The sequence below is a fragment of the Mus caroli genome, chromosome 14, assembly GCF_900094665.2.
Source record: "Mus caroli chromosome 14, CAROLI_EIJ_v1.1, whole genome shotgun sequence".
NCBI lineage: Eukaryota > Metazoa > Chordata > Mammalia > Rodentia > Muridae > Mus > Mus caroli.
Genome location: NC_034583.1, coordinates 51,868,372 through 51,893,387, shown reverse-complemented (window position 1 = coordinate 51,893,387; position 25,016 = coordinate 51,868,372). Strand labels below are relative to the sequence as shown.

General features: G+C 46.9%; 1 protein-coding gene across 9 annotated transcripts in view; it reads right to left on the bottom strand.

Annotated features, from left to right (window-relative positions):
• Positions 1 to 25,016, bottom strand: part of Spata13 (spermatogenesis associated 13) — a 130,591-nt gene that overhangs the window by 46,102 nt on the left and 59,473 nt on the right. For 7 of the 9 annotated variants that reach the window (XM_021182580.1, XM_029469026.1, XM_021182583.2 and 4 more), the window contains 2 exons: positions 12,323 to 12,688; positions 9,838 to 9,982 (listed from right to left, as the gene is read on the bottom strand). In XM_021182580.1, coding sequence (XP_021038239.1) covers positions 9,838 to 9,982; positions 12,323 to 12,688 — 511 coding nt within the window. The remainder of the gene's footprint in view (positions 1 to 9,837; positions 9,983 to 12,322; positions 12,689 to 25,016) is intronic. The other 2 variants (XM_021182581.2, XM_029469028.1) reach the window with 2 other exon arrangements.

Genomic DNA, 25,016 nt, shown 5'->3' with positions numbered 1-25,016 from the left:
TGAGTTCAAGGCTAGCCTAGGATAGAGAGAGAATATCTTGTGTATTGTATGAATGCATCACCTGTCAATTTAAAATGCCTACGGCCCATGGCTTAGGCAGGAAATGGAGGTGGGACATCCAGGAGAGAGAAAGGATTCTGGGATAGAGAGAGCCAGGGTGGGGAGATTCACCAGGAAGATGTGATGAGATGGACGCATGGTACTGAGCACAGGTAAGCATCCACATCCAGAATGTAGGTTAAAGTAAATGGATTATCTCTAGTTCTATCTAGTCAGAGTAGAGCCTAGCTATATGGCCACGGTATTTGGTTTTTTGTTTTTTGTTTTTTTATTTAATTTAATTTATTTATTATATGTAAGTACACTGTCGCTGTCTTCAGACACTCCAGAAGAGGGCGCCAGATCTCATTATGGATGGTTGTGAGCCACCATGTGGTTGCTGGGATTTGAACTCCGGACCTTCGGAAGAGCAGTCGGGTGCTCTTACCCACTGAGCCATCTCACCAGCCCACGGAATTTGTAAATATATGTTGAGTCTTAATTCTGGGAGCATGGGACTGGGATTTCTACACTAGAAAACTTAGGGAGACACTCAAAGTGAAAATTAATTAATTAAAGGGTTGGGAATGTCGGTCCATGACAGAGCACTGCCTAAGTAGCACGCTCAAGGCCTGGAACTTAGATAGCGTAACTCTTTGGCTCACACCAGCCTTAAATTCCTTAAACTCATACCTTAGCCTCCTGAATGTTCAATTGCAGGCTTGCACTACCACACCCAGCTGCCCACAACGTTTTACCAATGGACTTTTATAAAGACACTGGTAAGTGCCACAGTGATTATCGGCCTTCCTCAGTTATCACCAACACCACACCCAAGTTACTGAAGGCGGTTCTCAGGACTGCTCACATGGCTTTCCTTCACACGCAGTCTGTTATCTATCCAGATAGCACAGCACACTATGGCAAACTTGAGAAAAGAGACCTTTTCACTAAGAAAGCACAGATGCGTCTTTCTTTCTTCTAAGACTTATTTATGTACACAGTGTTATGCCTGCATGCCAGAAAAAGGCACCAGATCTCATTATAGATGGTTGTGGGCCACCATGTGGTTGCTGGGAATTGAACTCAGGACCTCTGGAAGAGCAACCAGTGCTCTAAACCCCTAAGCCATCTCTCCCGCTCTGCACAGATGTCTCTTGAAAGAAAAAGAAAGGAAGAATGAAAGTGAGTTAGCTGGGTGTAGTCATGCACAGTTACAATCCCAGCCCTTGAGAGGCAGAAACAGAAGGGTCTCGAGGTTGAGATCAGCTTAGGTTCAAACAAAACCACGTTCAACAACAGCAACACAGGAAAGAGAAAAGTGGAATAATAACATTCACATCTCTAGATCTTGAGAAAACTGCAGCCAGAGACAGATACTGTTTTCTCTTTTCCTTGGTGACTGGGATGAAGCCTCGCACACCCTAAGTATCTGCTCTACCGCTGCGCATGGCTACCTCTTCTTCTGCAGATTCTGACACTCAACCAGGGAGGAGGAGATTTAAGCATCCACAGAGGAGAGTATTTCTTAAATTTGATCTCAACTGTTTCTCATCAACTTTTCCGGAGTATATAAAAACAAATCTTTTATTTAACTTTATGGAAAAAGTATTTATTTATATATACATATATATACACACACACACATACATACACACACATATACACAATGACTTAAACTAGGAGCTTCTGGGGGGCATCTCAGTCAGTAAAGTTCTTAACTGGGAAGCCTTGGGACCTGAGTCAGACTCTCAGAACCCATGTAAAGAATTCCCAGGGGCTGGAGAGATGGCTCAGTGGTTAAGAGCACTGACTGCTCTTCCAGAGGTCCTGAGTTCAATTCCCAGCAACCACATGGTGGCTCACAACNCTTTTCTAAATACAGTAAAAAGACAGTTCTCTGTTGAGGGTCTTCGTCACCTAATAGTATTAACATGATTAACAACTTTTTTGTATTAACATTAATGGGGGGCTGGAGAGATGGCTCAGTGGTTAAGAGCACTGACTGCTCTTCCAGAGGTCCTGAGTTCAATTCCCAGCAACCACATGGTGGCTCACAACCATTCGTAATGAGATCTGATGCTCTTCTGGTGTGTCTGAAGACAGCTACAGTGTACTTAGATATAATAATTAAAAAAAATTCCCAGAGCTGCATGGCTGTAAGCTCGGGACCGAGAGAGGTGGACACAGGTGAGTCCCTGGGGCTGGCTGGTCAGCAAGCTTGCACTACTTAGTAAACGGTCTCAGAAACCAACAAATGAAAACAAGGTAGAAGATTGCTGAATAAAGAATGATTCTTGAGCTCTTGTACACATACACACACACACACACACTCTCAGAGGGGAGGGAGGGAGGGAGGGAGAGACATTCACACATTTCACACAGGACTGTAAGCAAGCTTCCTCATTATCTGTTGCCCATCACACTCCGTTGCCTTCTCTCTCCAACTCTTCCATAAGAGAAGCCATACCTAGATGTTAACCTCTAACTGTTTCTTAGAAGGCATTTAGATGGCCCAGCCCTCCCCCAAGAGCTGACATAAGTCCATGTGTCTCTGCACCTTGTCTCTGCAGAGCCTGTGGAAGCCTTGGATCCCCCAGGGCAGGAGTTATAGACACTTGTGAGCCATCGTATGGTGCTGGGGATTGAATTCATATCCTCTAGAACGGCAATGAGTGCTCTTAACCTTTGAGCCATCTCTTCAGCCCCAATCTTTTTAAAATTTGTTTTGGGCTTCTTTGGACAGGTCTCACTATGTAGCTCAGGCTGGCATTGAATTTACTATTCTCCTGCCTCAGCCTCTTCAGTGCTGGATTATAGGTGTCTGCTGTCATGTCTAGCCTCAAAAAGATCTCTTTAATTAAGTGGTCTGCTGATTCAGGTTTGCTGATATCAATGTTCACACTATTAATGAGTGCAACTTTGATTAAACCAGTTGCATCTACTGGGGTAGTGCCTGTATTCAATCCATAGGCTCGGAAAGCTGAGAACGTTGCTGGTTTGCATGCCAAACACCTCTGTGGTGTTCCCAATGGTCTCAGATCTATGAACACTTGGTCCCCCGAAGGCGGGTACTGTTTAGAGAGGTGGTGCAGCCTTGCTGGAGGAAGTACATCACCGGGAGGTGAACTTTGAGAGTTCACAGCCTTTCTACAGTTTCTGTTCACACTCTCTGTCATGCTATTGAAGGCCCAATTGCTATAGAAGTTCTTGCTGTCATTGCCCCTCCTCTTTCTGCTATGATTGAACTATAGCCAAAATAAAAAGCTTTCTTCTGTAAGTTGCTGTTGGTCATGGTATTTTATCCCAGCAACAGAAGAGTAACTAAAACAGAACTTGATATCAAGAATGGGAGGATTCTAGAGAGCCTGAGCATGTTGACTTGAGGATGTAGGGTAAGAAAGGAGAAGACTTTGGACTAGAAAAGCTTTGGATGCAGCAGGCAGAGGTTGGTGGTCTGTCCTCATAGGAGTGCTGAGATCAAAGAGGATATAGAAGCTCAGTCACGTGGTCTCAGAGAGCAGCAAGAACTTTAACAGCAACTGAACTAGAGGCTTTTCATCAATATGAACAACAAACATGGCTGCCTTCTACTCTTGTCCTAAGAATTTGCCTGAGGGTAAATCTAAAAGTAATGGACTAATTTATTTGCTGGAGAAAATTTCAAGACGACATAACATAGAATCTGTGGCGTGGTTAGTACTACTAATGCATGTGCAGCCTACCATGAAGAAGGAGCAAGCGTGACAGAAATACACCAAATGAAGTCTGAAGAGGGAAACACTGGTTAAGTTTAAGGTTGTGAGCTTGGCTCAAGCTAGGAGAGACTGGGATTCTTACGGAGATTAGCTCCACCCAGGAGAGCCCTCAGGCTCCTCACTGGGATGCAGGGAACTGTGCCCTCAAGGCAAGACAGCACAGTCTGAAAGCTACCAACAAGAGAAAGAGAAAGACCTAAACCGTTTTTTCCTGTTCCAATTTATTGCAATTTATTGCAAAGCATCTGCAAATGTGGCTTGAGGGAACCAGGCTCTATCCCAAGCTGACAGGAACCTGAAGGTGCTGGCCACACAGTGCTGGATTTTGAGGAGTGGGGAATGCAAGTGTGAAGAGGGTCACAGAGTCTTCCTCCCCAGCTTCAGAGAACCACTGAAGCCAGGCTGTGTGTGGCAGGGAGTCCCTGCGTGAAGTAACTGAGGGAGGGAGGCTGTGAGAGGCCACTGTGTGACGCTGGGATGGTGAAGCCTAGGTTGCTGTGGAGACCTCCAGATGTTGTCCATACCAGAGTGTGAGACATCCATCACCCAAGGAGAGCTGCACGCAAGGGAGAGGATTCTGCCCAACAGCATGCCACAGACAGCAAAGTGAAAGCACTAGGTCATCCTAAGCAGTCCAGGATTTCCCTCTATCCCCCAAATCCTTCCTCCTGGAACGGACATTTGCCTTCATTAGGGTTTCTATTGCCGTGATAAAACATCATAACCAAAAGCAACTTGAGGAGGAAACAGTTTATTTCATCTTATAGTTTTTAGCCCATCATCCAGAGAAGTCAAGGAAGGAACCTGGAAGAAGGAACTGGCAGAGGCCATGGAGGGTGCTGCTTACTGGCTTGTTCCTTAGAGTTTGCTCAGCCTGCTTCCTTATACCATCTAGGACCTGCCCAGGGACAGCATTGCCTACAGTGACTCTTCTATAAGTCAGCACTAACCAAGAAAATACCTTACAGACTTGCCTGCAGGTGAATCTTACGGAGGCATTTTCTCAATTCCTCTTCCCAGCTATGTCTAGGTTTGTGTCAAGCTGGCAAAACTAACCAGCACAGAATATACCTTCTGTGCCACTATCTGTCGAAACTATCTACTTTGCTTGTGTGTGTGTGAGTGTGTGTGTGTGTGTGTGTGTGTAAGGTCACAGTTAAGAGATTACCTTGAAGCCAAGTGGTGATGGCACATACCTTTAACCCCCCAACACTTGGAGGCAGGGGCAGCTGGATCTCTGTATGGTCTACAGGATAAGTTCCAGGACAACCAATGCTACCCAGAGAATCCCTGTCTTGAAAAAAACAAAAAACAAAACAACAACAACAAAAAACCCAAAACCCTTGACTCCCAAAAGAGACTTTGAACTTGGACTTTTAAACAGTGCTTAGGCTAAAGGACTATGGGGCCATATGCATTTTGCATTTGATATGATTGTGAGTCTATAGGGGCCAGGTAGTGGAATAATTAGAACGGACAGTGTTCACTCATAGGCTCATGTTCTTGAAGAACTTGGTGCCCAGTTGGTCATACTATTTGAGAAGGTGGTGTAGCCTTGTTCGAGGAAGTACAGCATGGGCAAGGCCTTAGTTAACGCCTTGCCCCAGTTCCAATTCGCTCTACTTTGTGTTTGAAGATCTGAGCTGTCAGCTTCCTGCTCCTGCTGCCATGGATGCTGCTTGCTCCCACGCTTGCCCCCAACCCCCAATCTCCCACATCTCTCAGGCTGGACTCTTATCCCTCTAGAACAGTAAGCCATAACAAAACTTCCATACATTGCTTATTTGATCATTGCATCATAAAAGTAACTAATATAACATCTTCGCATCTAGAAAGAAAGGTTCTCTAAGTAGGCAGAGAGGTAGGAAATGGTCTAACAGGAGCCACAAGTCAGCAAGTGAGCATGTTGGCAGCTTCTAGAAGCTATGGACCATTAGGCATTTAAACCAGAGATGCTTTAGTTGCCATGGAGACCCAAAAGGCTATGCAAGTGAAGCAAGCACCTGTTAGGGGATAGTGGGTAGTTGCTGTGTTGGGCAGGAAGGTCATGACCTGACCCATGAAGTCTCTGGTTATGCCTCCCTGATCTTGGGGTCCCTAACCTTAAGAGATCATTTGACTAATGAAGCAGAAAATCTGTGCATCAGCCATTGTGACAGGGAAACCCAGACTCCTGCATCAAGAAGGAGCAGGTCATCTTTACACAGAAACTCTAAGTCCTTTTGCTGCTGACAGGCTTCTCTCATTTACCTCCACCCAGGACAGAGTCACTCTCAGTGGAAGATTTGCTTTTTAATTCTTTAGAGAGAGTGAGCTTGCAAGCATGCATGCTGGAGAGCCGATGGCCTGACTGGATAGCTAGAGGAAGGAGGGGAGAGCAGAAGGTGACTATGCCTTGGTGTGGGGCCAAGGGTATGAATGACATATCAGAAGACCCTGAAAGCTTACAAAGTGAAACTCAAAAGATGCTGTTTAATAGCCACATGGGCATGATGCTCACGGTGCACACATAGGCTCATCTTCTCTACTTATCTTGATGCATGGCTCAGTGGACTCAGAATGAAACAAAACACCCACCAGGCCATGGCTGCAGAAAGGATGCCCAGTCTGAGCTAGACCACAGGGCCTGCCCTCACCAGGGTTAATGATACGGTTCTCTGTAGGAACCAGATAGCTACTTGTGGCAAGCTTATTACAATGGACATTTTTATAAAAGAAGTGGGCAATGATTTGTCCTCCCTGAAAAAGCCACTTGTGCTGGACAGAGATTATTCATGCCCCTTCTCTGGACAGCCATGGCATCTCCTAGATGCCACCTAGAACTTCCCAGTGACTGGGTCACATCTAACAGCATCTCAATGTAACTCAATTGCCTAGGAAACCTGGGGACACACCCTGGTGCTGCCATGATACCCTGCAGGGGCACATCCTGTGAACCTGTGACTCATGTCACCGAGGGATGCTAAGCCACAGCTGGAAACCATGGGTAAACATAGAAGCAGCTACTCTCTTACTTCACAGCGCACTTGCAAAACATTTTCCTCCCAGAAGCAGGGCTCTGGCAAAACGGAATTTCATCTCCAAGAGAAGTCCTTCCCTGGTACATCCCAGTTCTAGCCACAGAGTCAGACTAAGCCAGAGCTAGTCATTTCGAGCTCCTCTTGCTTCAGGGAAATGAACACCCGTGGGAATTGTGGGTGGCCTGTGTGGTCACTGATATTGAGGATACTTGGTAGGACTCATAGAGCAGCCTCATATCCATCTTCTCTTTTTTTGCCTTACTCCAAGATACTATATGTGCTTTGTTCCTTCGTTCTCTCTGATTTTAATCTTTTTTATTCATCTTTAGGATTTTCAGTCGAACCTGGAAATCAGTGAGGCCCAAGCTAATTTGGCTAACTTGGCCTCCTGAGATTACAGATCACCTCATACATAGGCCATTCTTCCCTTCCAAAGCACAAATCAGGACCCACCGCCCTAGACACCCTATGACATATTTGTGCCCACAGACGCTCAACACACACACACACACACACACACACACACACACACACACAAAGAGGTTTTGCTTTCCTTTTGTTTTTCAAGACAGGATTTCTCTGTGTTGTCCTGGAACTTGCTCTGTACACCAGGGTGTCCCCAAGCTCTGATCTACCTGCCTCTGCCTTCCTAGGGGATTAAAGGGGTGTCCTATTACGTCCAACTCTGTCGTTATTGTTTTTAATTGGAACACAAACCTGAACCTGCCATTTTCCAATTGGCAATGGGTCCACATCGTACTCAGAAGCCCTGGTCCTCAGGAATGAGATGCCTTCCATTTAGCCACTACCTCTGACCACAGTGCCCTCTTCTGTCCATGTCTCCTGAGCGCAGTCACTCTGATCTCCTTGTTAACTTCGGTGGAACATCTGCTGCTGCTCCAGGGGACCTCACTCACTCTCCCTCATCACCCAGGTTCTGGTGACTACTCAGGGTCACTCCTGCCCCTTCCTGTTGTCCCCCGCCCCTCCTCGTTTTCTTGCGAGCACTAGTGACTTAGGGAATCCTACCAGGAAGCCATTCAAATGCTGGAGTGTACAGTACCCCTCTGTATCCGAGGGTCCTTTGGATAACAAGCTCCTCTGTGGATACTCAAGCCCCTTTACTGTAGCCTTAGCACATAACATATACATTCTCCCGAATACTCGCAATCATCTCTAGATGACTCGCAAAACTTGTACAGTGTAAACAGCATGTGCACACTTGCTCAAGTCTAGTGTGTAGGTCATGAAAAGGGTGGAGCTGGAACACGGAGCATGTGAGACCCTGGGTTCATGCTCAACGGAGAGGAGCCTGGGCATATTCATTGAAGATATAACGCTTCTCACTATTTCCAGTGGATTAACTCTGTAGATGGTATAGGTATAGCAGTGTGGAGGGACATGGTTTGGCCGTGAGCGCACCCCACCTTTCTGTCTTCTCCTGACGATGCCCCTGTTCTAACAAACAGTTCCCTGCTAATCATCCCCCTCTCACAGAGCTTTAAGGGATGGAGAAGCTCTGTCACCTCTGGGTGCTATAGGGAGCGAGACCTACCCTTCTCCTGTACTAACACTGATGGCAGGGGACTAAACCCCTGTACAGATGTGGAGCCCACAAACGGACTCCCAGACCCTGACCCTGTCCCACCACCTACACCACAAACAGGCCACTGGGCTCAAGCGGCTGGAGATTCCATCCTGGGATCCTGACTCTTGCAAGTATAACCGGAGAGTAGGGCAGGCTAGCCTTTCCCCTTCTCCTGGTGGTACCATGCCCAACCTTCTGTGACTACAGGAGCTATCGTATTATCATCAATGTTTTATATGGGAGCACCCAATACCTTCCTAATTCATCCCCCCCCTTTTTTTCTCCCTCTCCTTCTCTCCCTCTCTGGTTTTTCTAGATAAGGCTTTTCTGTATAGCCCTGGCTGTTCTAGAACTAGCTCTATAGATCAGACCGGCCATAAACTCAAAGATCTGTCTAAGTGCTGGGGTTAAAGGCGTGTACCACCACGCCATCTTTTCTTTTTCCTTTCAATTCAGAGTCTCACGTAGCCCAAGTTAGCCCCACACTCACAATGTAACTGAGGACTCTGAACTTCTGGTTTTCCTGCTTCCATCTCCCAAGTGCTGAGACTCCCGGCATGTTCCACTCTGCGCCATTTACATTAGGGCCTGAGCTCAGGGCTTTGTGAGTGCTGGGCCAGCACCCCACCAAATGAATGCACCCCAACATCCTTTTTCTTAAACCAGTCAGTTAGTTTTACTGTTTTCAAACAAAGAACCCTAAGAGGTTTGTCTCTGTTTTTCTTTATAAATTAAAAAAAAAAGTCACATAGACCATGAGACAGGCTTCTTGGCTGTATGTGGAGGCTGAGGAGAGACCCTCCCCATCCCTCATAACCTAGTGTTTTCCATGCTTTTCTGATCCTTGCTGGTATCTGAGCACATGCAGGCATGATAGACATTGGGACAATTCGCTAGAGCACTTTTGATTGACCTGAACCCCCAAATGATGGTGGCATCCTTGCTTCAGACCCCTAATTGTGACCTAGATGGAAACACGGTCTTTGCAGGTGGCAAGTTAGGATGAGAGCCTTGGGGTGGGGAGGGGGCCCACTTGAGACTGATGTCCTTACAAAAGAAGGCACATGTGCAGCAGGGTGAATACCATAGAGTGTGCAGGTGGAGACAGGCTGCACAGGCCAGCCAGGGAGCCCTGAGGCTGGCAGAAGCCAGGCAAGGTTCAGCTCCCCATCCCTGCATCCTCAAAACAACAACAAACAAAAAATACCCTCCACACCAGAACTTTAGGTCTCTAGCCTGGTCATCATTTACACTGGCATGGCTCTGCAGCAACTCAAGAGACATGCAGACTTGACAGGAGTTTGAAATCCTGAGTAACCCAGATAATAACTTCCACACTGCCCTGGCCACAAGATGGGAAAAGTGCAGAATCCCTTGGTGCCTCAGGCTCCCTGGTCCCAGACAAAAGATTCCAGGAAGCCCCAAGACTCACCATTGGATGTTTTCATCTGCCGTCGCCGCCCCACTCGGTCCAGCCCGATGGGAGTGCTCTGAGAGAAGGTGAAGGGCCGGAGGCGGGCAGACACAGCCTTGTAGGGTGGAACTTGGTGTGCAGGCACAGGAGGCCTGGCTGCTGGCTGTGAAAGGAAGTGAGAAGCTGTGAGAAGGTGCCAGGAAGTCTCAGCTCCTGCGAGCCACAAAACAGTTCTGTGTTCTCGCCCCGAAGCCACTGGCAGATGTGGAGTGTCTTCTTCAAACCCCCGCCAGCAGCTGTATGCTGCACCAAGCTCTGTAGCAATAGGCTGTTCTAAAGTTCCAACAGGCAGCTTCAAAGCTGGCTCTGTCACACTTCTTCCTACTTGTGAGAGACATGCCAGTGAGGAACAGGGAGAGAAAGAGAGGCCTCTGAGGGAGAGGAAGGCTGAGGCAGCAGCAGAGCTGTGAGCGACAGTTAGGAAAGCACGGTGACCACAGCAGCATCCGAGGATCCAAGGGCAGGACCACAGCACACAGGCATGGTCACAGATCTCCAGTGACGGCTTTTATTTAAAAAGAACTTATTTAGGAGGCTGGAGAGATGGCTCAGGATTAAGAGTGCTAGCTGTTCTACCAGAGGACCTGGATTTAATTCCTAGCACCTACATGGCAGCTCACAACTATTTGTAACTCCAGTCCCAGGGGATCTGACACCCTCACACTGGCATACATGCAAGCAAAACACCAATGCTCATAAAGTTAAAAATAAATAATTCACTAAAATTGTTTTTTATTTTACATAGTGTGGGTGCATGAGAGAGAGGGAGAGAGAGAGAGACAGAGACAGACAGACATATGAGTGGGTACCTGCAGAGGCCCAAAGAGGGTGTCTGATCCCCTTGTACTGCAGTTAAAAGTGGATGTGAGCTGCCTCACTTGGGTGTTCTATAAGAGGAATAAGAACTGTCTCCCCTACTAATGAGCTGTCTCCCCTCCTGTGCTTTTTAGGGTGTATACTAGGGTCTCACTTTGTAGACCAGGCTGGCCTCAATCCCACAAGTTCTCTGCCTCAGCATCCTGAATTCTAGAATTATAGGCGCAAGCACCATGTCTGGGGCACAATACTATTTTGACGATCCGAAACAAAGTGTGTTCTAAGTATCTCTGACTATCCCTCCCTCAACTGTGTCTTGCATTTAGATACATTACAGTTTGCTTTAGTTTAGTTAGAAATATTTCCCAACAAGTGGAGCACCTGAAAACAAAAGGATCTTAAAGACCTTGTCATATCTTTAACTTCAGTTTTGCTTGTGTCTCTTGCTTGTCTCTGAGGCATGGTCTCATAACCCACAATAATCTCCCTTGGCTGAACAAACTTGAATTCCTCATCCCCCCCCCTTCCCTCTCCCAAGAGCTGGGGGTCACAGCTGTGTGCCACCACACTGGCCTTATAACTTTACTTGAAGAATTCAACTCAACTGACTTAAGCGAGGGTTTTTGAGTGTTTGCTACAAGCAGGACATTGTGCTGAGCTTGGCAGGAAAAACTTTAACACACAGCCCAAGCCCAATATAGAATTTCTCCCCCCACCCCCCGCCCCAGAGAGTTTTACAGGTAATTTAAGAAAGCACCTCGCAGGTTTTCAATATGAAACTGAGCATATAAGTTATTATATAAACTATTCCGTGACCGTATGAGTATGCTCATGTGTTAGCTGGCACAGATAAGCAAAGAAGTTTGACTTTCACCAAGATAGAGCCTTTCCATGAATATTCCATAACCTTAAAGTGCTCCCGAGGCACTTAAGAAATCCTTGCCAGATGTGCTGGGGGCCAATGGTGTTGATGGTCAAACCTGTATCCCAAAAGCAGAACAAGGAAAGGTGGTGTTGCTTTATGGTGGAGAGCTCGCCCAGGATGTTCCAAGTCTGAGTCCGTTCTAGGAATGGTTGGTGATTAATCACTGGGGACAGACGTGATTTTAGAAGACAGAGAAATTACTTCTCCTATCATGGTCCTCTGCTTTGTTTTGGGGGATGGATGGAAGGAACACAGGTCTTCCTGCATGAAAACAAATGCTATCACTGAGCTACATCCACCTCACCAACCCCCCACCCCCAGTCCCTTCTCTTTCATCTTTACTTTGTTCCTATGTTTGCATTCTAACAACGGACCACTTAAGCCTTTCGAAAATCATTCCCCTCAGGAAGTAAACCAGATAAAGCCAGGCTACGGTCCCCCGGCGGCTCAGGTCTCGGGCTTTTCAGACTAATGGCAAGTCTGTGCTGTGAGCTGAGGTCCAGGAAAGGAGAAGAGAAAGCAGATGATGAGAGAGCGGACTGTTAGTGTGGATCCAAGCAGGTTTCAAAGTCAGGAAGAAAAGGGGTGAGGAGGTATGTCCCCCTCCAGAAGGAAAAGCAGTGTCCAGTTTAGTCTGCAGGGAGGACAGAGGCAGGGAGCTGAGCGTCTCTGCTGGCCATGGTTGAAGAAACCAGCTCTTACTTGGACCAAGAGGTTCTCCACATCCTCTACCTGGGTGTTGCCATAGAAGCTGACCCCTCCAATCACAGATATAGGTCGCCTTCTCCGGCCTCCCCTGCAAGAGCCTGAGGGGGCGCATGGATCCTGGCTGGTGGTAGTCACACTTGCTGGGTGCATCCTGTCCACGTGGTCCTCATCTGAAGGGTCTGCAGCAATGGCATCTTCAGGAATGGACAAGCTTCTGCCGGCCAGCTGGCCATAGTCAGACAGTGGTCGTGGCCGGGTGCGGCGCCCCGAGCCCCACCTCCTCCTGGAGATTCGGGGTGCCTCATTCTGCTCCTCCTCCAGGGCTGAGCCCTGTGGCCAGTCATCCTCAGTCACCGTGACCTTTACAAATGAATAGGCGGAGTGAGCTCAGAGATCCAGGCAGGTGTGACAACGGAGCAGATGCCTGCTGTCCCCTCCCACTCTGCAGAGCTACAGACAGCGAGGACACAACCAACCGTGGATTAAATGAGCCGAACTTTACTCCAGACTGAATTTAACTCTGCAGTTTCAGAGATCTTTGGGGAACCAAGACGAGTTACAGTGAGACGTTAAGAATGCCAGCAGGTCTACAATAATAAAAATGAATATACGACTAAGGTGGGCGTTCCCCAAATATGCTTCAGAGCAGGAGGTTAGCCACAGCAGCCAGAAGTGACCATATAATAAGTTAAATGTGTAACAAGATCTACATCTTCTTTCAGTGTGGACGCTAGTGACACTTAGAAGGTACAATGAGATTATATCCAGGGCTGAGAGGCTCAACATTTGAGGACACCCTCACCACCACCACCACCACAGCCACAGTCTGATGGGAGTAGCCTGAGCTAGGTAGGGTTCCTGAACTATCAGACTACAAGCACTGTGTAGGCTTGGACAAGTCAAGGCTAACCTTGGCTCTCAGACTGGATAAATTACACAATCCCAGATTCTATGACCCTCAGCTGAGCACGATGGTCCATGCAGCAATCTCAGTGCTTGGGAGACAGAAACAAGAGGACAGTGGATTCTGTGACTCTAAAAGAGGCAACACTTTTTTGATAGAGATCTCGGAATCAAAGCTAACGCCTTCTGTGTGCTGAGCAAGCACTCCACCAAGTGTTACCACCAAGCTAGACTCCCACCACTTCTAATTCTTCAAATAAGTTTTCCATCTTTAGTGGGAAGAAGGAGGCCAGAATTTTGCTATGGATCCCAGACTGGCTCTGAACTCTAACCTATTCCCTGTCATCCCTGTGTAAGCAGTTGTGGGCCACAAGGCCCACCCAGGCTCATATACCGTCTCAAAAGCAATCAGGAAAACATGCAGTTTGGAATTGGGCAGACTTCCATATCCATCCCTGTGAGGGCCAGGGGTTGGATGAATAACCTCAGGCAAGTGACTGAAATGCCTGTTAGGAAGATAGGCAGGATAGGCCTTACCAGGTAAACTCAGTCATCACTCTACAAAGATAGCCAGTCACAGAGCATCCTCAGGGCTTGCCCTGCCTGGAAAATAGGTACCCATCTACTTCACAGATCCCAAAATCTGAACGCAGGAAGGACTGGGCTGGTCCAGAGACTGGCAGTAGTTGTCAGCATCAGGCACAACAGCTACTCTGAGCCAAGCCTGAACTTCAAGTTCCCAGCCCAATAGTGTGTGTCTGTCTGTGTGTGTGTCTGTTTGTCTGTCTTGAGGCAATCTTCCTGCCCCAGACCTCCAAGTGCTGAGATTACAGGCAAGTGCTACCATCTGGCTTGTCTCTATTCATGTTTTTAAAAACACAAGTCAAACAGGGTATGAAGCCACAGGTTGGGGGAGGATGCTGGGATACGCTGAGTAGGCAGAAAAAGCCTACACAGGAAGCCAGAGATGGCAGCAGAGCAGGCAGTGTGGGTGGCTGTCAAAGGCAGGTGGCCAAAGGATGACACAGTAATCCGAGGCAGTCTGGCCCTATCTGTCCAGGAGAGAGTCTGGGCCAGAAGGAAGTTAAATGGTGGAGGCCCAGGAAGAGAAACTTCATGCCAGTAACAACAGAGTCCTAAAAAGAAGGCTTTTTTAATTTCCAGTCTGGCATGTTTGGGTGTTCACTAAGATTATAGCAGAGTTTAAGGCCGGTCTGAGTCACACAGTGAGACTCAAAACTCAAAAGAAAAACAGATATAGCATACGTGTATTAAATTAAAATTCTAAACCCCATAAATAAATACAGCTCATCAGCCAACTAAGCCTGTGCTAACACAGCAGCTAGAATGCTAGGAGTGACCTTTCCTTGCTCTGCGTGAAGGCGCTCCAGTGTATGTTCAAAAGTGCTGGCAGGATTCTGATATTGCCATTCCTGTGGCCTGTCACCAGGTTTTCTATATGCAAGTGCTTGGCCTTCCTTATCTACCTAGAACAGGTGATGTAATGTATCTATAACATAGCAGAGGTTGCCTCGCTACTGACTGGATATAACAAAGAGCTGACAGCCAAAAGCTTGGGCAGGAAGTAGAGGGCAGAACTTCCAGAGAGAGAAGGATGCAGGGCAAAGAAAGAAGTGGGAGACTCAACAGCTGCCATGGAAAAGAACAGATGTGTATTGGAGCAGAGCAGAGAACGGGATAGAGCTAGCCACATGGCAGTCTATAGGCTAGACAGTCAGGGTAAGTTAGCTGAGGTAGCTGGGAGACTGTCCAAGCAAAAGGCCTAAGCTTTAAACTATAACAGAAGTCTCGTGTTATTAATTATGCCACTGGCTTGTTCGAGAACGTTTCGCTATACTGGAATGCAGAGACACTCTAATCAGCCTCTTCGTTCTGACCTGGCTGCAATAGTCTCCCCGATAAGTCCCATGGTCCTCAGGCCCCCTCCCAGTCCTGTTTTCTTACACTGACTGCTGGGGAGGGGGAAAGAACCCTGGTTTTCCTGGGTTACTCTCCTACCGGCCTATTCCTTGTAAAAGACTCATTCCCACTCAACTTCCTTCCCTCCTATTTCAGATCCTCACCACCCACCAGAGGAATTCTTCTGTGAACTGCGCACACTCAGGAGGCAATATATATGTTTCTATCCTACCTAACATCACCATGGGAAAAAGAGAAAGATCATAAAGTTATTATAATTTATGAAAATCGGATTATTATGGGGGACTGAAGCAAATTACTAACTTGAATGACATAGGCAACTCAGATACACAGTAAGCATAAATCTATTTATATAAAGTCACTTAAAATGGAGCAGAGACAACTTGCTAGAAAAAATAGAAGTGCGCAGAACAAAACCAGAGGCATAGGGTGGTCTAACTACTCACAAACATTTAAAAAAGAAAAACAAAAAAAAAGACCTCACCCACTTTTTTTTTATTGGCTAGAAGCTGCTTTGTGCTTATGCAACATGCTGCTTGTATTTTCTTACTGATGCCAAAAATAAGAAATATACCAGGAAGTGACCAGGGCTGGGCAAGGTAGGCACAGGCAAAGCAGCCCTGCATGTGTTTCTGCTGGGCCTCTGTGCCAGCCACTCACTGTCTGAATACAGGCAGCAAGAGTAAAATCCACCGTAACCAGACTTCAGTGTTTGCAGTTCCCCTGAAGATGCCAGAGGCGGTACCCTCTAAAGGGCACCAACATGGCTTAGGGATCTCAAAATCTAATCATAAAACATCAAGTGAAGTTGAAACACTCATTTTAGGCGACTCGGCAGAGAAGCCTGAGTTGGAGCTCACATTCAAATGCTGCTCCTCAGTCAAAAAGACAGGTCCCTTCCAAAGCCAATGGGGACCTGGCTACGGACGGACCCAGGCAAGCCAGGCAAGGACTCTCTCTGCTCATTCTAAACTACATCTTTTTTTTTTCAGCAAAGTTTTTGTGCTTCTAAAATACTGTCCAGGTTCACTGCAAAGACTATAGATTAAGAGGCCCGTTCTTAGAACTTTAAACATATACTCCAGCAAGAGAACCTACCTGAGATTTAGCCATGGGCAGGGGCGGCCCACAAACACACTGGAAGAACAGGCAGTTGACCACATCCATGAGTTCCAGAGTTGTTCAGTTCTCTTAAAAGCTGTGGTCAGGGCCCTACGAAGCAGCGATGCAGAGCTCTGCCTGGTCCAGTCCAGCAGGCTCAACTCAGGTGTCTCCAAGTCCCTGAAGCTTGAACCACTAAGTCACACCCAAGTCATAAACCTTTGTAAACAGACCTTGCGCTCTGGGGACTGCCCTTTTAACTCTTGCTTTTCTGAACTCTTGTAAAGTGGCTTTCCTGGTCAGTGAACAGTATTTTCTTCCTATATAGGATCTCTTTTTTTCCAGCTCCAAAAATGAAAGACTTCTACAAACTAATATAAACTGCTTCCTTGAAACGTTTCTGTGAAAGGCATTTTTACGAATTATTAACTGGAGATTAAAAATAAATGCTTAAAAGAACCTGGTATGGTAGCATCTCTTCAGGAGCAGTAAGTGCGCACAGGGTTAGCTGGCAACTGCCCCCAGACAGATGGACTCCTAACCACTCTGAGCGTCTGCCAGTGTGTTTTGCAGAGTGATCGCTTTCTAATGGGCTCACCCTGGATTGCGTGGGTTCTAAACCAATGGCTGACTTTATACGCTAAGGAAAAGGTGGGTATAAACACAAAGGAAGCAAGCTATTCGTGGATGGAATAGAGACTGGTGTTGATTTATCTACCTGGACGCAGGGTCTTGACCTTAGCTGAGGGTGATCTTGAACTTTGATATTTCTGCTTCCACTTCCCAATCTGGGGGATTACACAGGCAGTGTAATCAGTGTTCTAACAACTGAGTTCTATTCCCAGACAAGGAGTGACACGTGAACAAGGTTTGACAGATGTCACTTCTACCAGAAGCTGGAGAAAGTACAGCCTTGCAGAGCCTGGATTCTGACACACTGACTTTGAACTTGAGGCTTCCAGACTCATGGGATGGTAACTGCTGTCACGATCAACAAGATGTTTGAAGCCAGCCTGAGCAACATGCATTGGTGTGCATTTGTGGGAGTTTTACATATATGTCCTAGGATATTAAATAAGAACTCTAAACATCCCAGAGGAATGACAGTTTTTCAGAGTTCAAAGCAAGGGCAGAGACATAAGTAGGACTCATGACCCACCAGGTAGAGACAGGAAAGTGGCGAGGACAAGGCCGACCTGGGCTACTCAGAATTACTTACTCTCTCTCTCTCTCTCTCTCTCTCTCTCTCTCTCTCTCTCAAAAACAAACAAACAAAAAACTTAATAAACTGCCTGATATTGTCTGATAACCACAGCAGACTTAGGCAGATGGACATCTGTCACCCTGCCAGCCAGAAAGGAATCTCCACTCTGATCTTATCACAGGAAACGCTTAGAAAGAAAAAAATTGGCCACAAAAATATACATGCTAAGCCGGGCGTGGTGGCGCACGCCTTTAATCCCAGCACTCGGGAGGCAGAGGCAGGCAGATTTCTGAGCTCGAGGCCAGCCTGGTCTACAANCTACAAAGTGAGTTCCAGGACAGCCAGGGCTACACAGAGAAACCCTGTCTCGAAAAACCAAAAAAAAAAAAAAAAAATATATATATATATATATAGGCTAGAACATTTCTTAGCCAGCAGATAGAATTTCCCTTAGAAAAGAATACAGAAATTGACTTTTCTCATTTTAGGATTTCAGTAAAATTTTATTATGACTTTCTAGCCCCATATTAAAGGAGCTGTCAAAATACTACGACGATGGTTCACATTAACATGATTATCTTATATATTCACTGCAGAGGATCTTGCATGAGTTAGACAAAGCATTCAAATATCAGTTTCTCATAAATGTAGGATGGTTAACAGTAAGGGGATAATATTTGAAATGTAAATAAATAAAATACCCAATAAAAGAAAAAAAGAATGGTTAACAGTTTATGAATAATAGGTACCAGAAAGTTTATTACTGCTACTCTTAACATTAATAGGATACACTGGGGAAGGATCATGGCTTTTGATTGGCCTTTAATTCTATCCCCCAGATTGGCAAGAAAAAATAGTAACTCCATTCAATGATTAAAAATACCTTTTAATTCCGTCCGTTTGCCTGCAAAGTAAAGAAGTATCTTAATTAAAAAAAAAAATCCAAGGATGAATAATTAACTACTTCCTCAGCTGGGTCTAGTGCTCTGGGCCTGGAGTAGTCAAAAGTGGTCCCTGTTAGTCCAGAGGCTGAATCAAGAGCTTGCGGCCAGCCTCAGCAGCATAGCGAATATTCTCCCCTTCTCCCTCCAAAAAGGAGTGTGTGGTGTCAGGAGGATCAGGAGTTCAAGGACCCTGTCCCACAAAATGAAACAGATAATGAAAGACTATGGACACAGCTTGTCATCTCGCTATGATTATTACACTGCTTCCACGCACCAAATTAAAACATTTACTTGGTAAGCAAGTGTCCAGGAAATGCTAAGAGGTGGGAATGAGGCTCTGCTCTGAAGCAGCTGTGATTTTGATTCTTCTCCCCTACTGTTTGTTTGTTTGTTTGTTTTAAGAAATAAGGTCCCCCCTGTGCTTTGCACTTAGCCTAGGACACATGGACTCAAATGATCCTCCTGCCTTGTCTTCCCAAGTTCGGAGACTACAGGTGCTCACCACAGGCCTTGCCCCTGGACTTTTCAAGAGGCAAATCCTCTTTGATGACATTTCAGCAGACGCACATTGGCCTAGATATAAGCCAGAGGAGCCCTGACAAACACGTGTACTTTTCTTCAGATTTCAGCTTTTAAAGAGAATCTTAAAAGGCTTTTTATTTTTTTTCTCCCCTGAGACAAGGTCTCATGTGTAGCTCAGGCTGGCCTGGCACTATATAGCCCAGGCTGGCTTCCCACGCACCTCTTGCCTGTGTCATCACGCCCAGAAGTGTTGCTAAGTTCTTGGAGGTCCATCCTGTCAGACCCTAGGAGTCCATGAGAACGCTAGGAAAACTACCACCATTAAAAAGATAGCCTTTGTGTGGAGTAGCGGGGAACGAGCTGCTCAGAGCGGATGGAAACAACTTTTGAAAAGACTGAGTTGGAAAATGACTCCACTATACAAATAAGGGGCCACTTCACAAGGACTCAAAGTCTGAATGTCTAATCGTGTTTCTGCAAACAACCCTTTTCTTGTTTTCTCCCCTTTTCCTTCTTTGGGGGTGGGGGGTGGGGTGGGTTTGGGATAGAAACCGAAGAGCAGAGTCTTCATGTATACACCAGGCTGTCCTCAAATGTATGGCCGTCTTCATGCCTCAGCCTGGGGCGCTGGGGTTACAGGCATGCACGGCCAGGTTCCGTTCCCCACAAGCTGTTCTCTGAGCACCACAAGCATGCTGTGGTACACATCAAACTCCCTTTTAAAAAAAAGAAACCGCATCCAAGGTAGACGTGATAGTGTATAGCAGTCATCCCGGCTCGCAGCAAGCTGGGGCAGGAGGACTGAGTTTGTGGCCGGCCTGAGTTACGCAGAGGGGCTTTCTCCTGAGACAGAGCACAACAACCTGAGGGAGCCTGCCTGTGGGTGGAGTGCAGTGAAAGGGCTTGCTTAGCATTCTCAGAGGCCTGGGCTCAATGCTCAGAACTGGGAGGAAAGAACCATGAGATTTTAATACTTTGGAAGGCATGATGAGCAATGAGACAGGGCAGAGCAGGAACAACTTATCTGTGATGCCTAACAGTCTATGTCCTTTTGATTGGGCTGGGGGTGGGGGCCGGTAGTCAATAAAGCATTGTTTCTGGGTGTTTCTGTGAGGATGTTTCCAGTCAGCACGGAAGTCAATGGGTCTGGTAAAAAGATCCATCCTCACCATGACTAGATATAGGCCAACTCCATCTATTCCACAGAGAGCCCAGGGATGCCGTACTCCTCATTGAGTAGGGCTATTAATCTCATATCTGATGTGGCTTTGGCTCATCAACCCAGGACTGACAGCAGCTTTCACATCTCTGTTAAGTTCTCAGGCCTTCAAACTTACACTGAGATGCATCAATAGCCTGCTGGGTCGCCATCCTGCCGCGGCAGATGGTGAGACTCCGCACGCCTCCATCCCTGAAGCGGCCATTGCAGAGTACATCTCTTCCAAGTCCCTGCTGGTTCTGCATCTCTCCAAAAGTCCAATACTTTTGCTTGTTTTAATTGCAAATTTGAATACATTACCGACATCCTCTTACTTCTGCCTCACTAGAGTGTGACCACAAATGCATAAACAAGATTTGATCTATCTACTATTTAGATAAAAAGGAATAAAGAACTAAAACATGAAACCTGCTATGACACATGTCAACACTGAGGACAATCTGCCATCGAAAAACGTTGGTATCACATGATTGCTCTCTTAGCCCACAGATTTACAAGAATCGCCAAATGTTCACTAAAAAGCACAGCCTGGCATGGTGGCACATGCCTTTATTCCCTGCACTAGGAAGGCAAAGCCTGGTGGATCTCTGTAAGTTCGAGGCTAACCTGATCTACATATCAAGTTCTAGCTCAGGCTACCTGGTGAAGCCCTGGCTGAAAAACAAAATAAAAAAGAAAAGAAACCCTAACAGCAAACCTACAGTAGCTGTGTTGGTCAGTGGCTAAGGCAATGAACTACAGCCGCACAGAGATCCAGAGGCAACCAGCAGGTGCCCCTTCTGGGCTGCAAGCATAGAGGCCTGGGGGAAGTGTGGGGAAGGGAACAGCCCTTCATCTTGAAGTGATTTTCTGAAATCACTACATCCCCCCCTTTTTTTGAAACATGGATTTTATTTATTTGTTTGTTTGTTTATTGTTCATACATGTGTTATGTACATGAGTGCTATGGCCAGATTAGAGGTCAGGAGTAGTGGAAATTGGTTCTCTCCTTCCACCATGAGGGTTCTGGGGGTTAGAACCCAAGATGTCAGGCTTCATGACATACGTCTACACCTATTGAGCATTCTCACCAGCCAGCCAACCTGCCTGCCTGCCTGCCTTCCTTCCTTTTTATGGAGTCTTATATAGTCCAGGCTGGTCTCGAACTCACTACGTAGCAACAGATCACCTGCCATGTGGTGGAATGACAGGCATGTATCTCCAGGCTTGGTTTATGGGTGCAGGGGATTGAACCCAGAGATTCATACACACCCAGCTACACTTCTGTAGATGTAACATCAACTTCCTGGTTATAGGAATGGCTGCGTGACATAATGTCTAAGCCATCAAAACCTCCCAGAAGCAACACCTTAGGACTTGCCAGGTACCTAAACTGTGCCAGGGTCTCCTGCACCTCCACTGAACGGCACAGAGGCAGCAGCAGCAGAAGCCCCTGGAGTCATTCACTCAAGCTGAAAACTGGCCCAAACTTACTGTCTCCCTGCAGGACGTCTCTATTGCTCTGAGTGTGTGTGTGTGTGGGGGGGGGGGGCGACTCTGTTGTATCAACAGGGTCCTTGTAGTGCCAAAGAAGTCCTTCCTTTTGCTTCCCATGCCATGAAATTTGTGGCTTGTTTAATGGGTGGCATCCAAAGGCTAAGTGCTGCCCACGTGGCCTTGAGCACCACTGATCCTCTGCCCCAGAAACACTCACAATGACTCACGGCACACAGACACGTTCAGGGACTCTGCAGTCCACACCCTTCTCCCCTAAATGCCTGCATGACCGACCTCGTGACCTGTGGAATAGACTCAGGAAGGCTAGAGCTCCTCTCCAAGACTGGGCCAGTCAACCCTGACTTCAAGGGGCCCCCCTGCTACACCTGCTCATACTCTCCCTAGCCCCTCAATGCCTACAGGGCAAGGTCCAAGTCCACAGCTCCAAGGCAGGCCCTTCCTAACCATATCCAGACCTATTGGTCAACCGTTTCTCCCGTCTCGCTAGCCCATCTGCAATTCCCCAAGCACAGCAGTTTAGTCACCTGGCATCGTCATAGGCAAGCAAGCCTCCGAGAGACACAGGAAGTCAGGTGTGCTAAACACCTGTGATACCTTGCTTACCTTCACAGCAGCCTGTGTGGAGGAACCAGTCAGCCTGGGCCAACCTCACAGCAGCCTATGGAAGGGACCCATCAGCCCTAGGTTAGAGCTTCACCCTGTAGCCCAGGCTGACCTCAAATTCAGTGCTCCCTCTAGCCTAGCTTTACAAGGGCCTCCATGGTAACAGCTGGCTCCTCACCCTCACAAACAACCAGCACACAGCAGGCGTTCACAGCCAGGGTGTGTGGCCAGCTCTTCGATGTTCTTCTCCCTCTTAGCTCCTGTCCACTGGCAGCCTCCCTTCTGCTCTCTTTCCTTCTAAATGTCTGCTCCAGAGTGCTGAGCCTGGCTTGTCTCTCTGTTCACACACATTCCTGGCTCCTTGGTGTTCACCAGGTAACACAGATTCTCTGCACAGAGACCTGGACTGTGGCTGACCTGACCGTAACTATTGTATCTTAACCTGAGTTGTTGTACATCAAACCAAACGAGGCTACTCCTTGTTCTTCGCAATATTATAGATCTATGTAACCTGTCTGGGCCACAACACCTCCCAGAACCTGCCTCCTTTCAGTCAAGTGTGGCCTAAGTTGAAGGTAAACTCAGAATTACCTTAAACCTCTCTCTGGTTGTCTCTACCCCTGGAGGAGAGGGGTGAGAGCGCAGAACAGGTAACACTACACTGAGTTTATACAGTCCTGGAGATCACACTCAGCATGGGTGGGGCGCACTCTTCCTTAGGACCTGTGAGCACAAGTGGTTGAGAACCACAACCCTTCTTTATCTGTTCTCTGTGTCTTTTGTGGGACTTATTCCATGCCAGACAATTCTCACATGCATCTCAGTGTCACGTGTATGTCTTACTAGGCTTCACCCGACTTCAGTCTCTTGCACCTGGGAGATTCAAAACATACTGGGCTTGGTTCCATCCCTGAACAGAACACACCACTGTAAGGATACCCTGGGACTCAAGTCTTAAAGGGACTGGGGCAGTAGCAGCGGAGTGCTTGCTTTGTATAAACGGTTTGATCACTGGTACGACATAAACAGGCTCAGTGGTCCACATCTGTTGTCTCATCACTTGGGAGGTGGATTTGGGGCAGGGGAGGGAATCAGAAGTTCAAGGTTTTATGGTGACTTCAAGGGCAGCCGGTGATGAATAAGACTCTGTTTTATAATAAGATTAATGTGAGATCGATCTAATTATTTGAAGAATTTCTCCACTTCTTGTAAAACTATAATGCAGTGTTACATACAAAAAGGTTTGAGGGCTAGAGGCTGGAGAGATGGCTCAGTGGGTAAGAGCACTTTTTGCTCTGACAGAGGACCAGAGGACCCCAGTGAGATGCCTAGCCCCATACGGCAACTCACAACCGCTTCTAACTCCAGCTCCGGGAGAACAAACATTCTCTTCCACTTCCTCTCACACCAGGTGCATACATGGTACACAAACAAGCATATAGAGATAAAACACATCACTAAAGCAGTAATTTTGAAAATGTTAAGATGCTAGATAAACGCAGTGTTTAACATAAGTGTCCCTACTCTAGAGACAACTGAGACCCTAGAGGTTCAAGACTTCCTAGTTTGCCCAGATCCCTAACTGGCGTCTTCTGAGGAGCAGAGCCAGAGTACCACCAAACTAGAAGCATTTACAAAAGATTCACCACCGTGCCTGGGACAGGCTCACAGCAGGTGCTCGCTACTTACAGCCAATGACTCTACACTACAGACGGGTAGAGAGACAATATCCCTTTTGGAAACTCCGTATTAATACTCTAAACTATGGCTCCCGCACCTTTCTAGAAAATGAGGAACACTATTAACAGAAAAATTCCAAATAGCCTTTATCTTCCAAATGCAAGGATGGAACTCAAGGCCAGGCAAGCGCTAGATAAGAGCTCTACCACAGAGTGGCAGCCTTGAACTCTGCTTGTGTGCGGCTTTCTGAGATAGAACTTATGTAGCTCAGGCTGGCCTTGAACTTGAAAACCTCCAGCCTCTGCATTTCAAGCGCTGGGGTTACAGATCTATCTGTATGAGCACACTCAGCTTCTGAATAGCAGTTTTATTTTATTTATTTATTTATTTATTTATTTATTTGGTTTTTTTCGAGACAGGATTTCTCTGTGTAGCCCTGGCTGTCCTGGAACTCATTCTGTAGTCCAGGCTGGCCTCGAACTCAGAAATCTACCTGCCTCTGCCTTCCAAGTGCTGGGATTAAAGGCATGTGCCACCACTGCCCCGCCTGAATAGCATTTTTAAAAGGAAAAAATTTTAGGGTCCTGCCCAACCCAGCACTGTGCTTTACCAAGAATCACCACCAGGTGTCAGGAAAAGGCCATGTTTTGCAAATGACAACAGCATTTCCTCCTTTTCATAGTTATCCGGGTAACTTGTTAAAATTTTTCCCAAAATTACTTCGTGTTTTGTTTTGCTTTGATACAGGGTTCCATATAGCCAAGCACGTATCTGATGATTACCTTAAACTTCTCATCCTCCTGTTTCTCCCCGTCGAGACAGGGTTTATACAGTCCCAGAGACCACTCTCAGCGTGGGAGGGACGCACTCTTCACGCCCAGGATCCTGCCTTTAACACGCAGAACCTGAGAGACTTATAAGGATCCTTTACTAGAGTAATGGAGCATCAGACATGGGGGCAGGGCCGTGTGTTTTCACAGTGAATGTCTCACCAAAGCTCATGTGGATGGTCCACGTCCTTTAAAGTTCAAGATTAAAGTTTAGTCTCTGGGGTGAAAGTATTAGGCAGTGCTG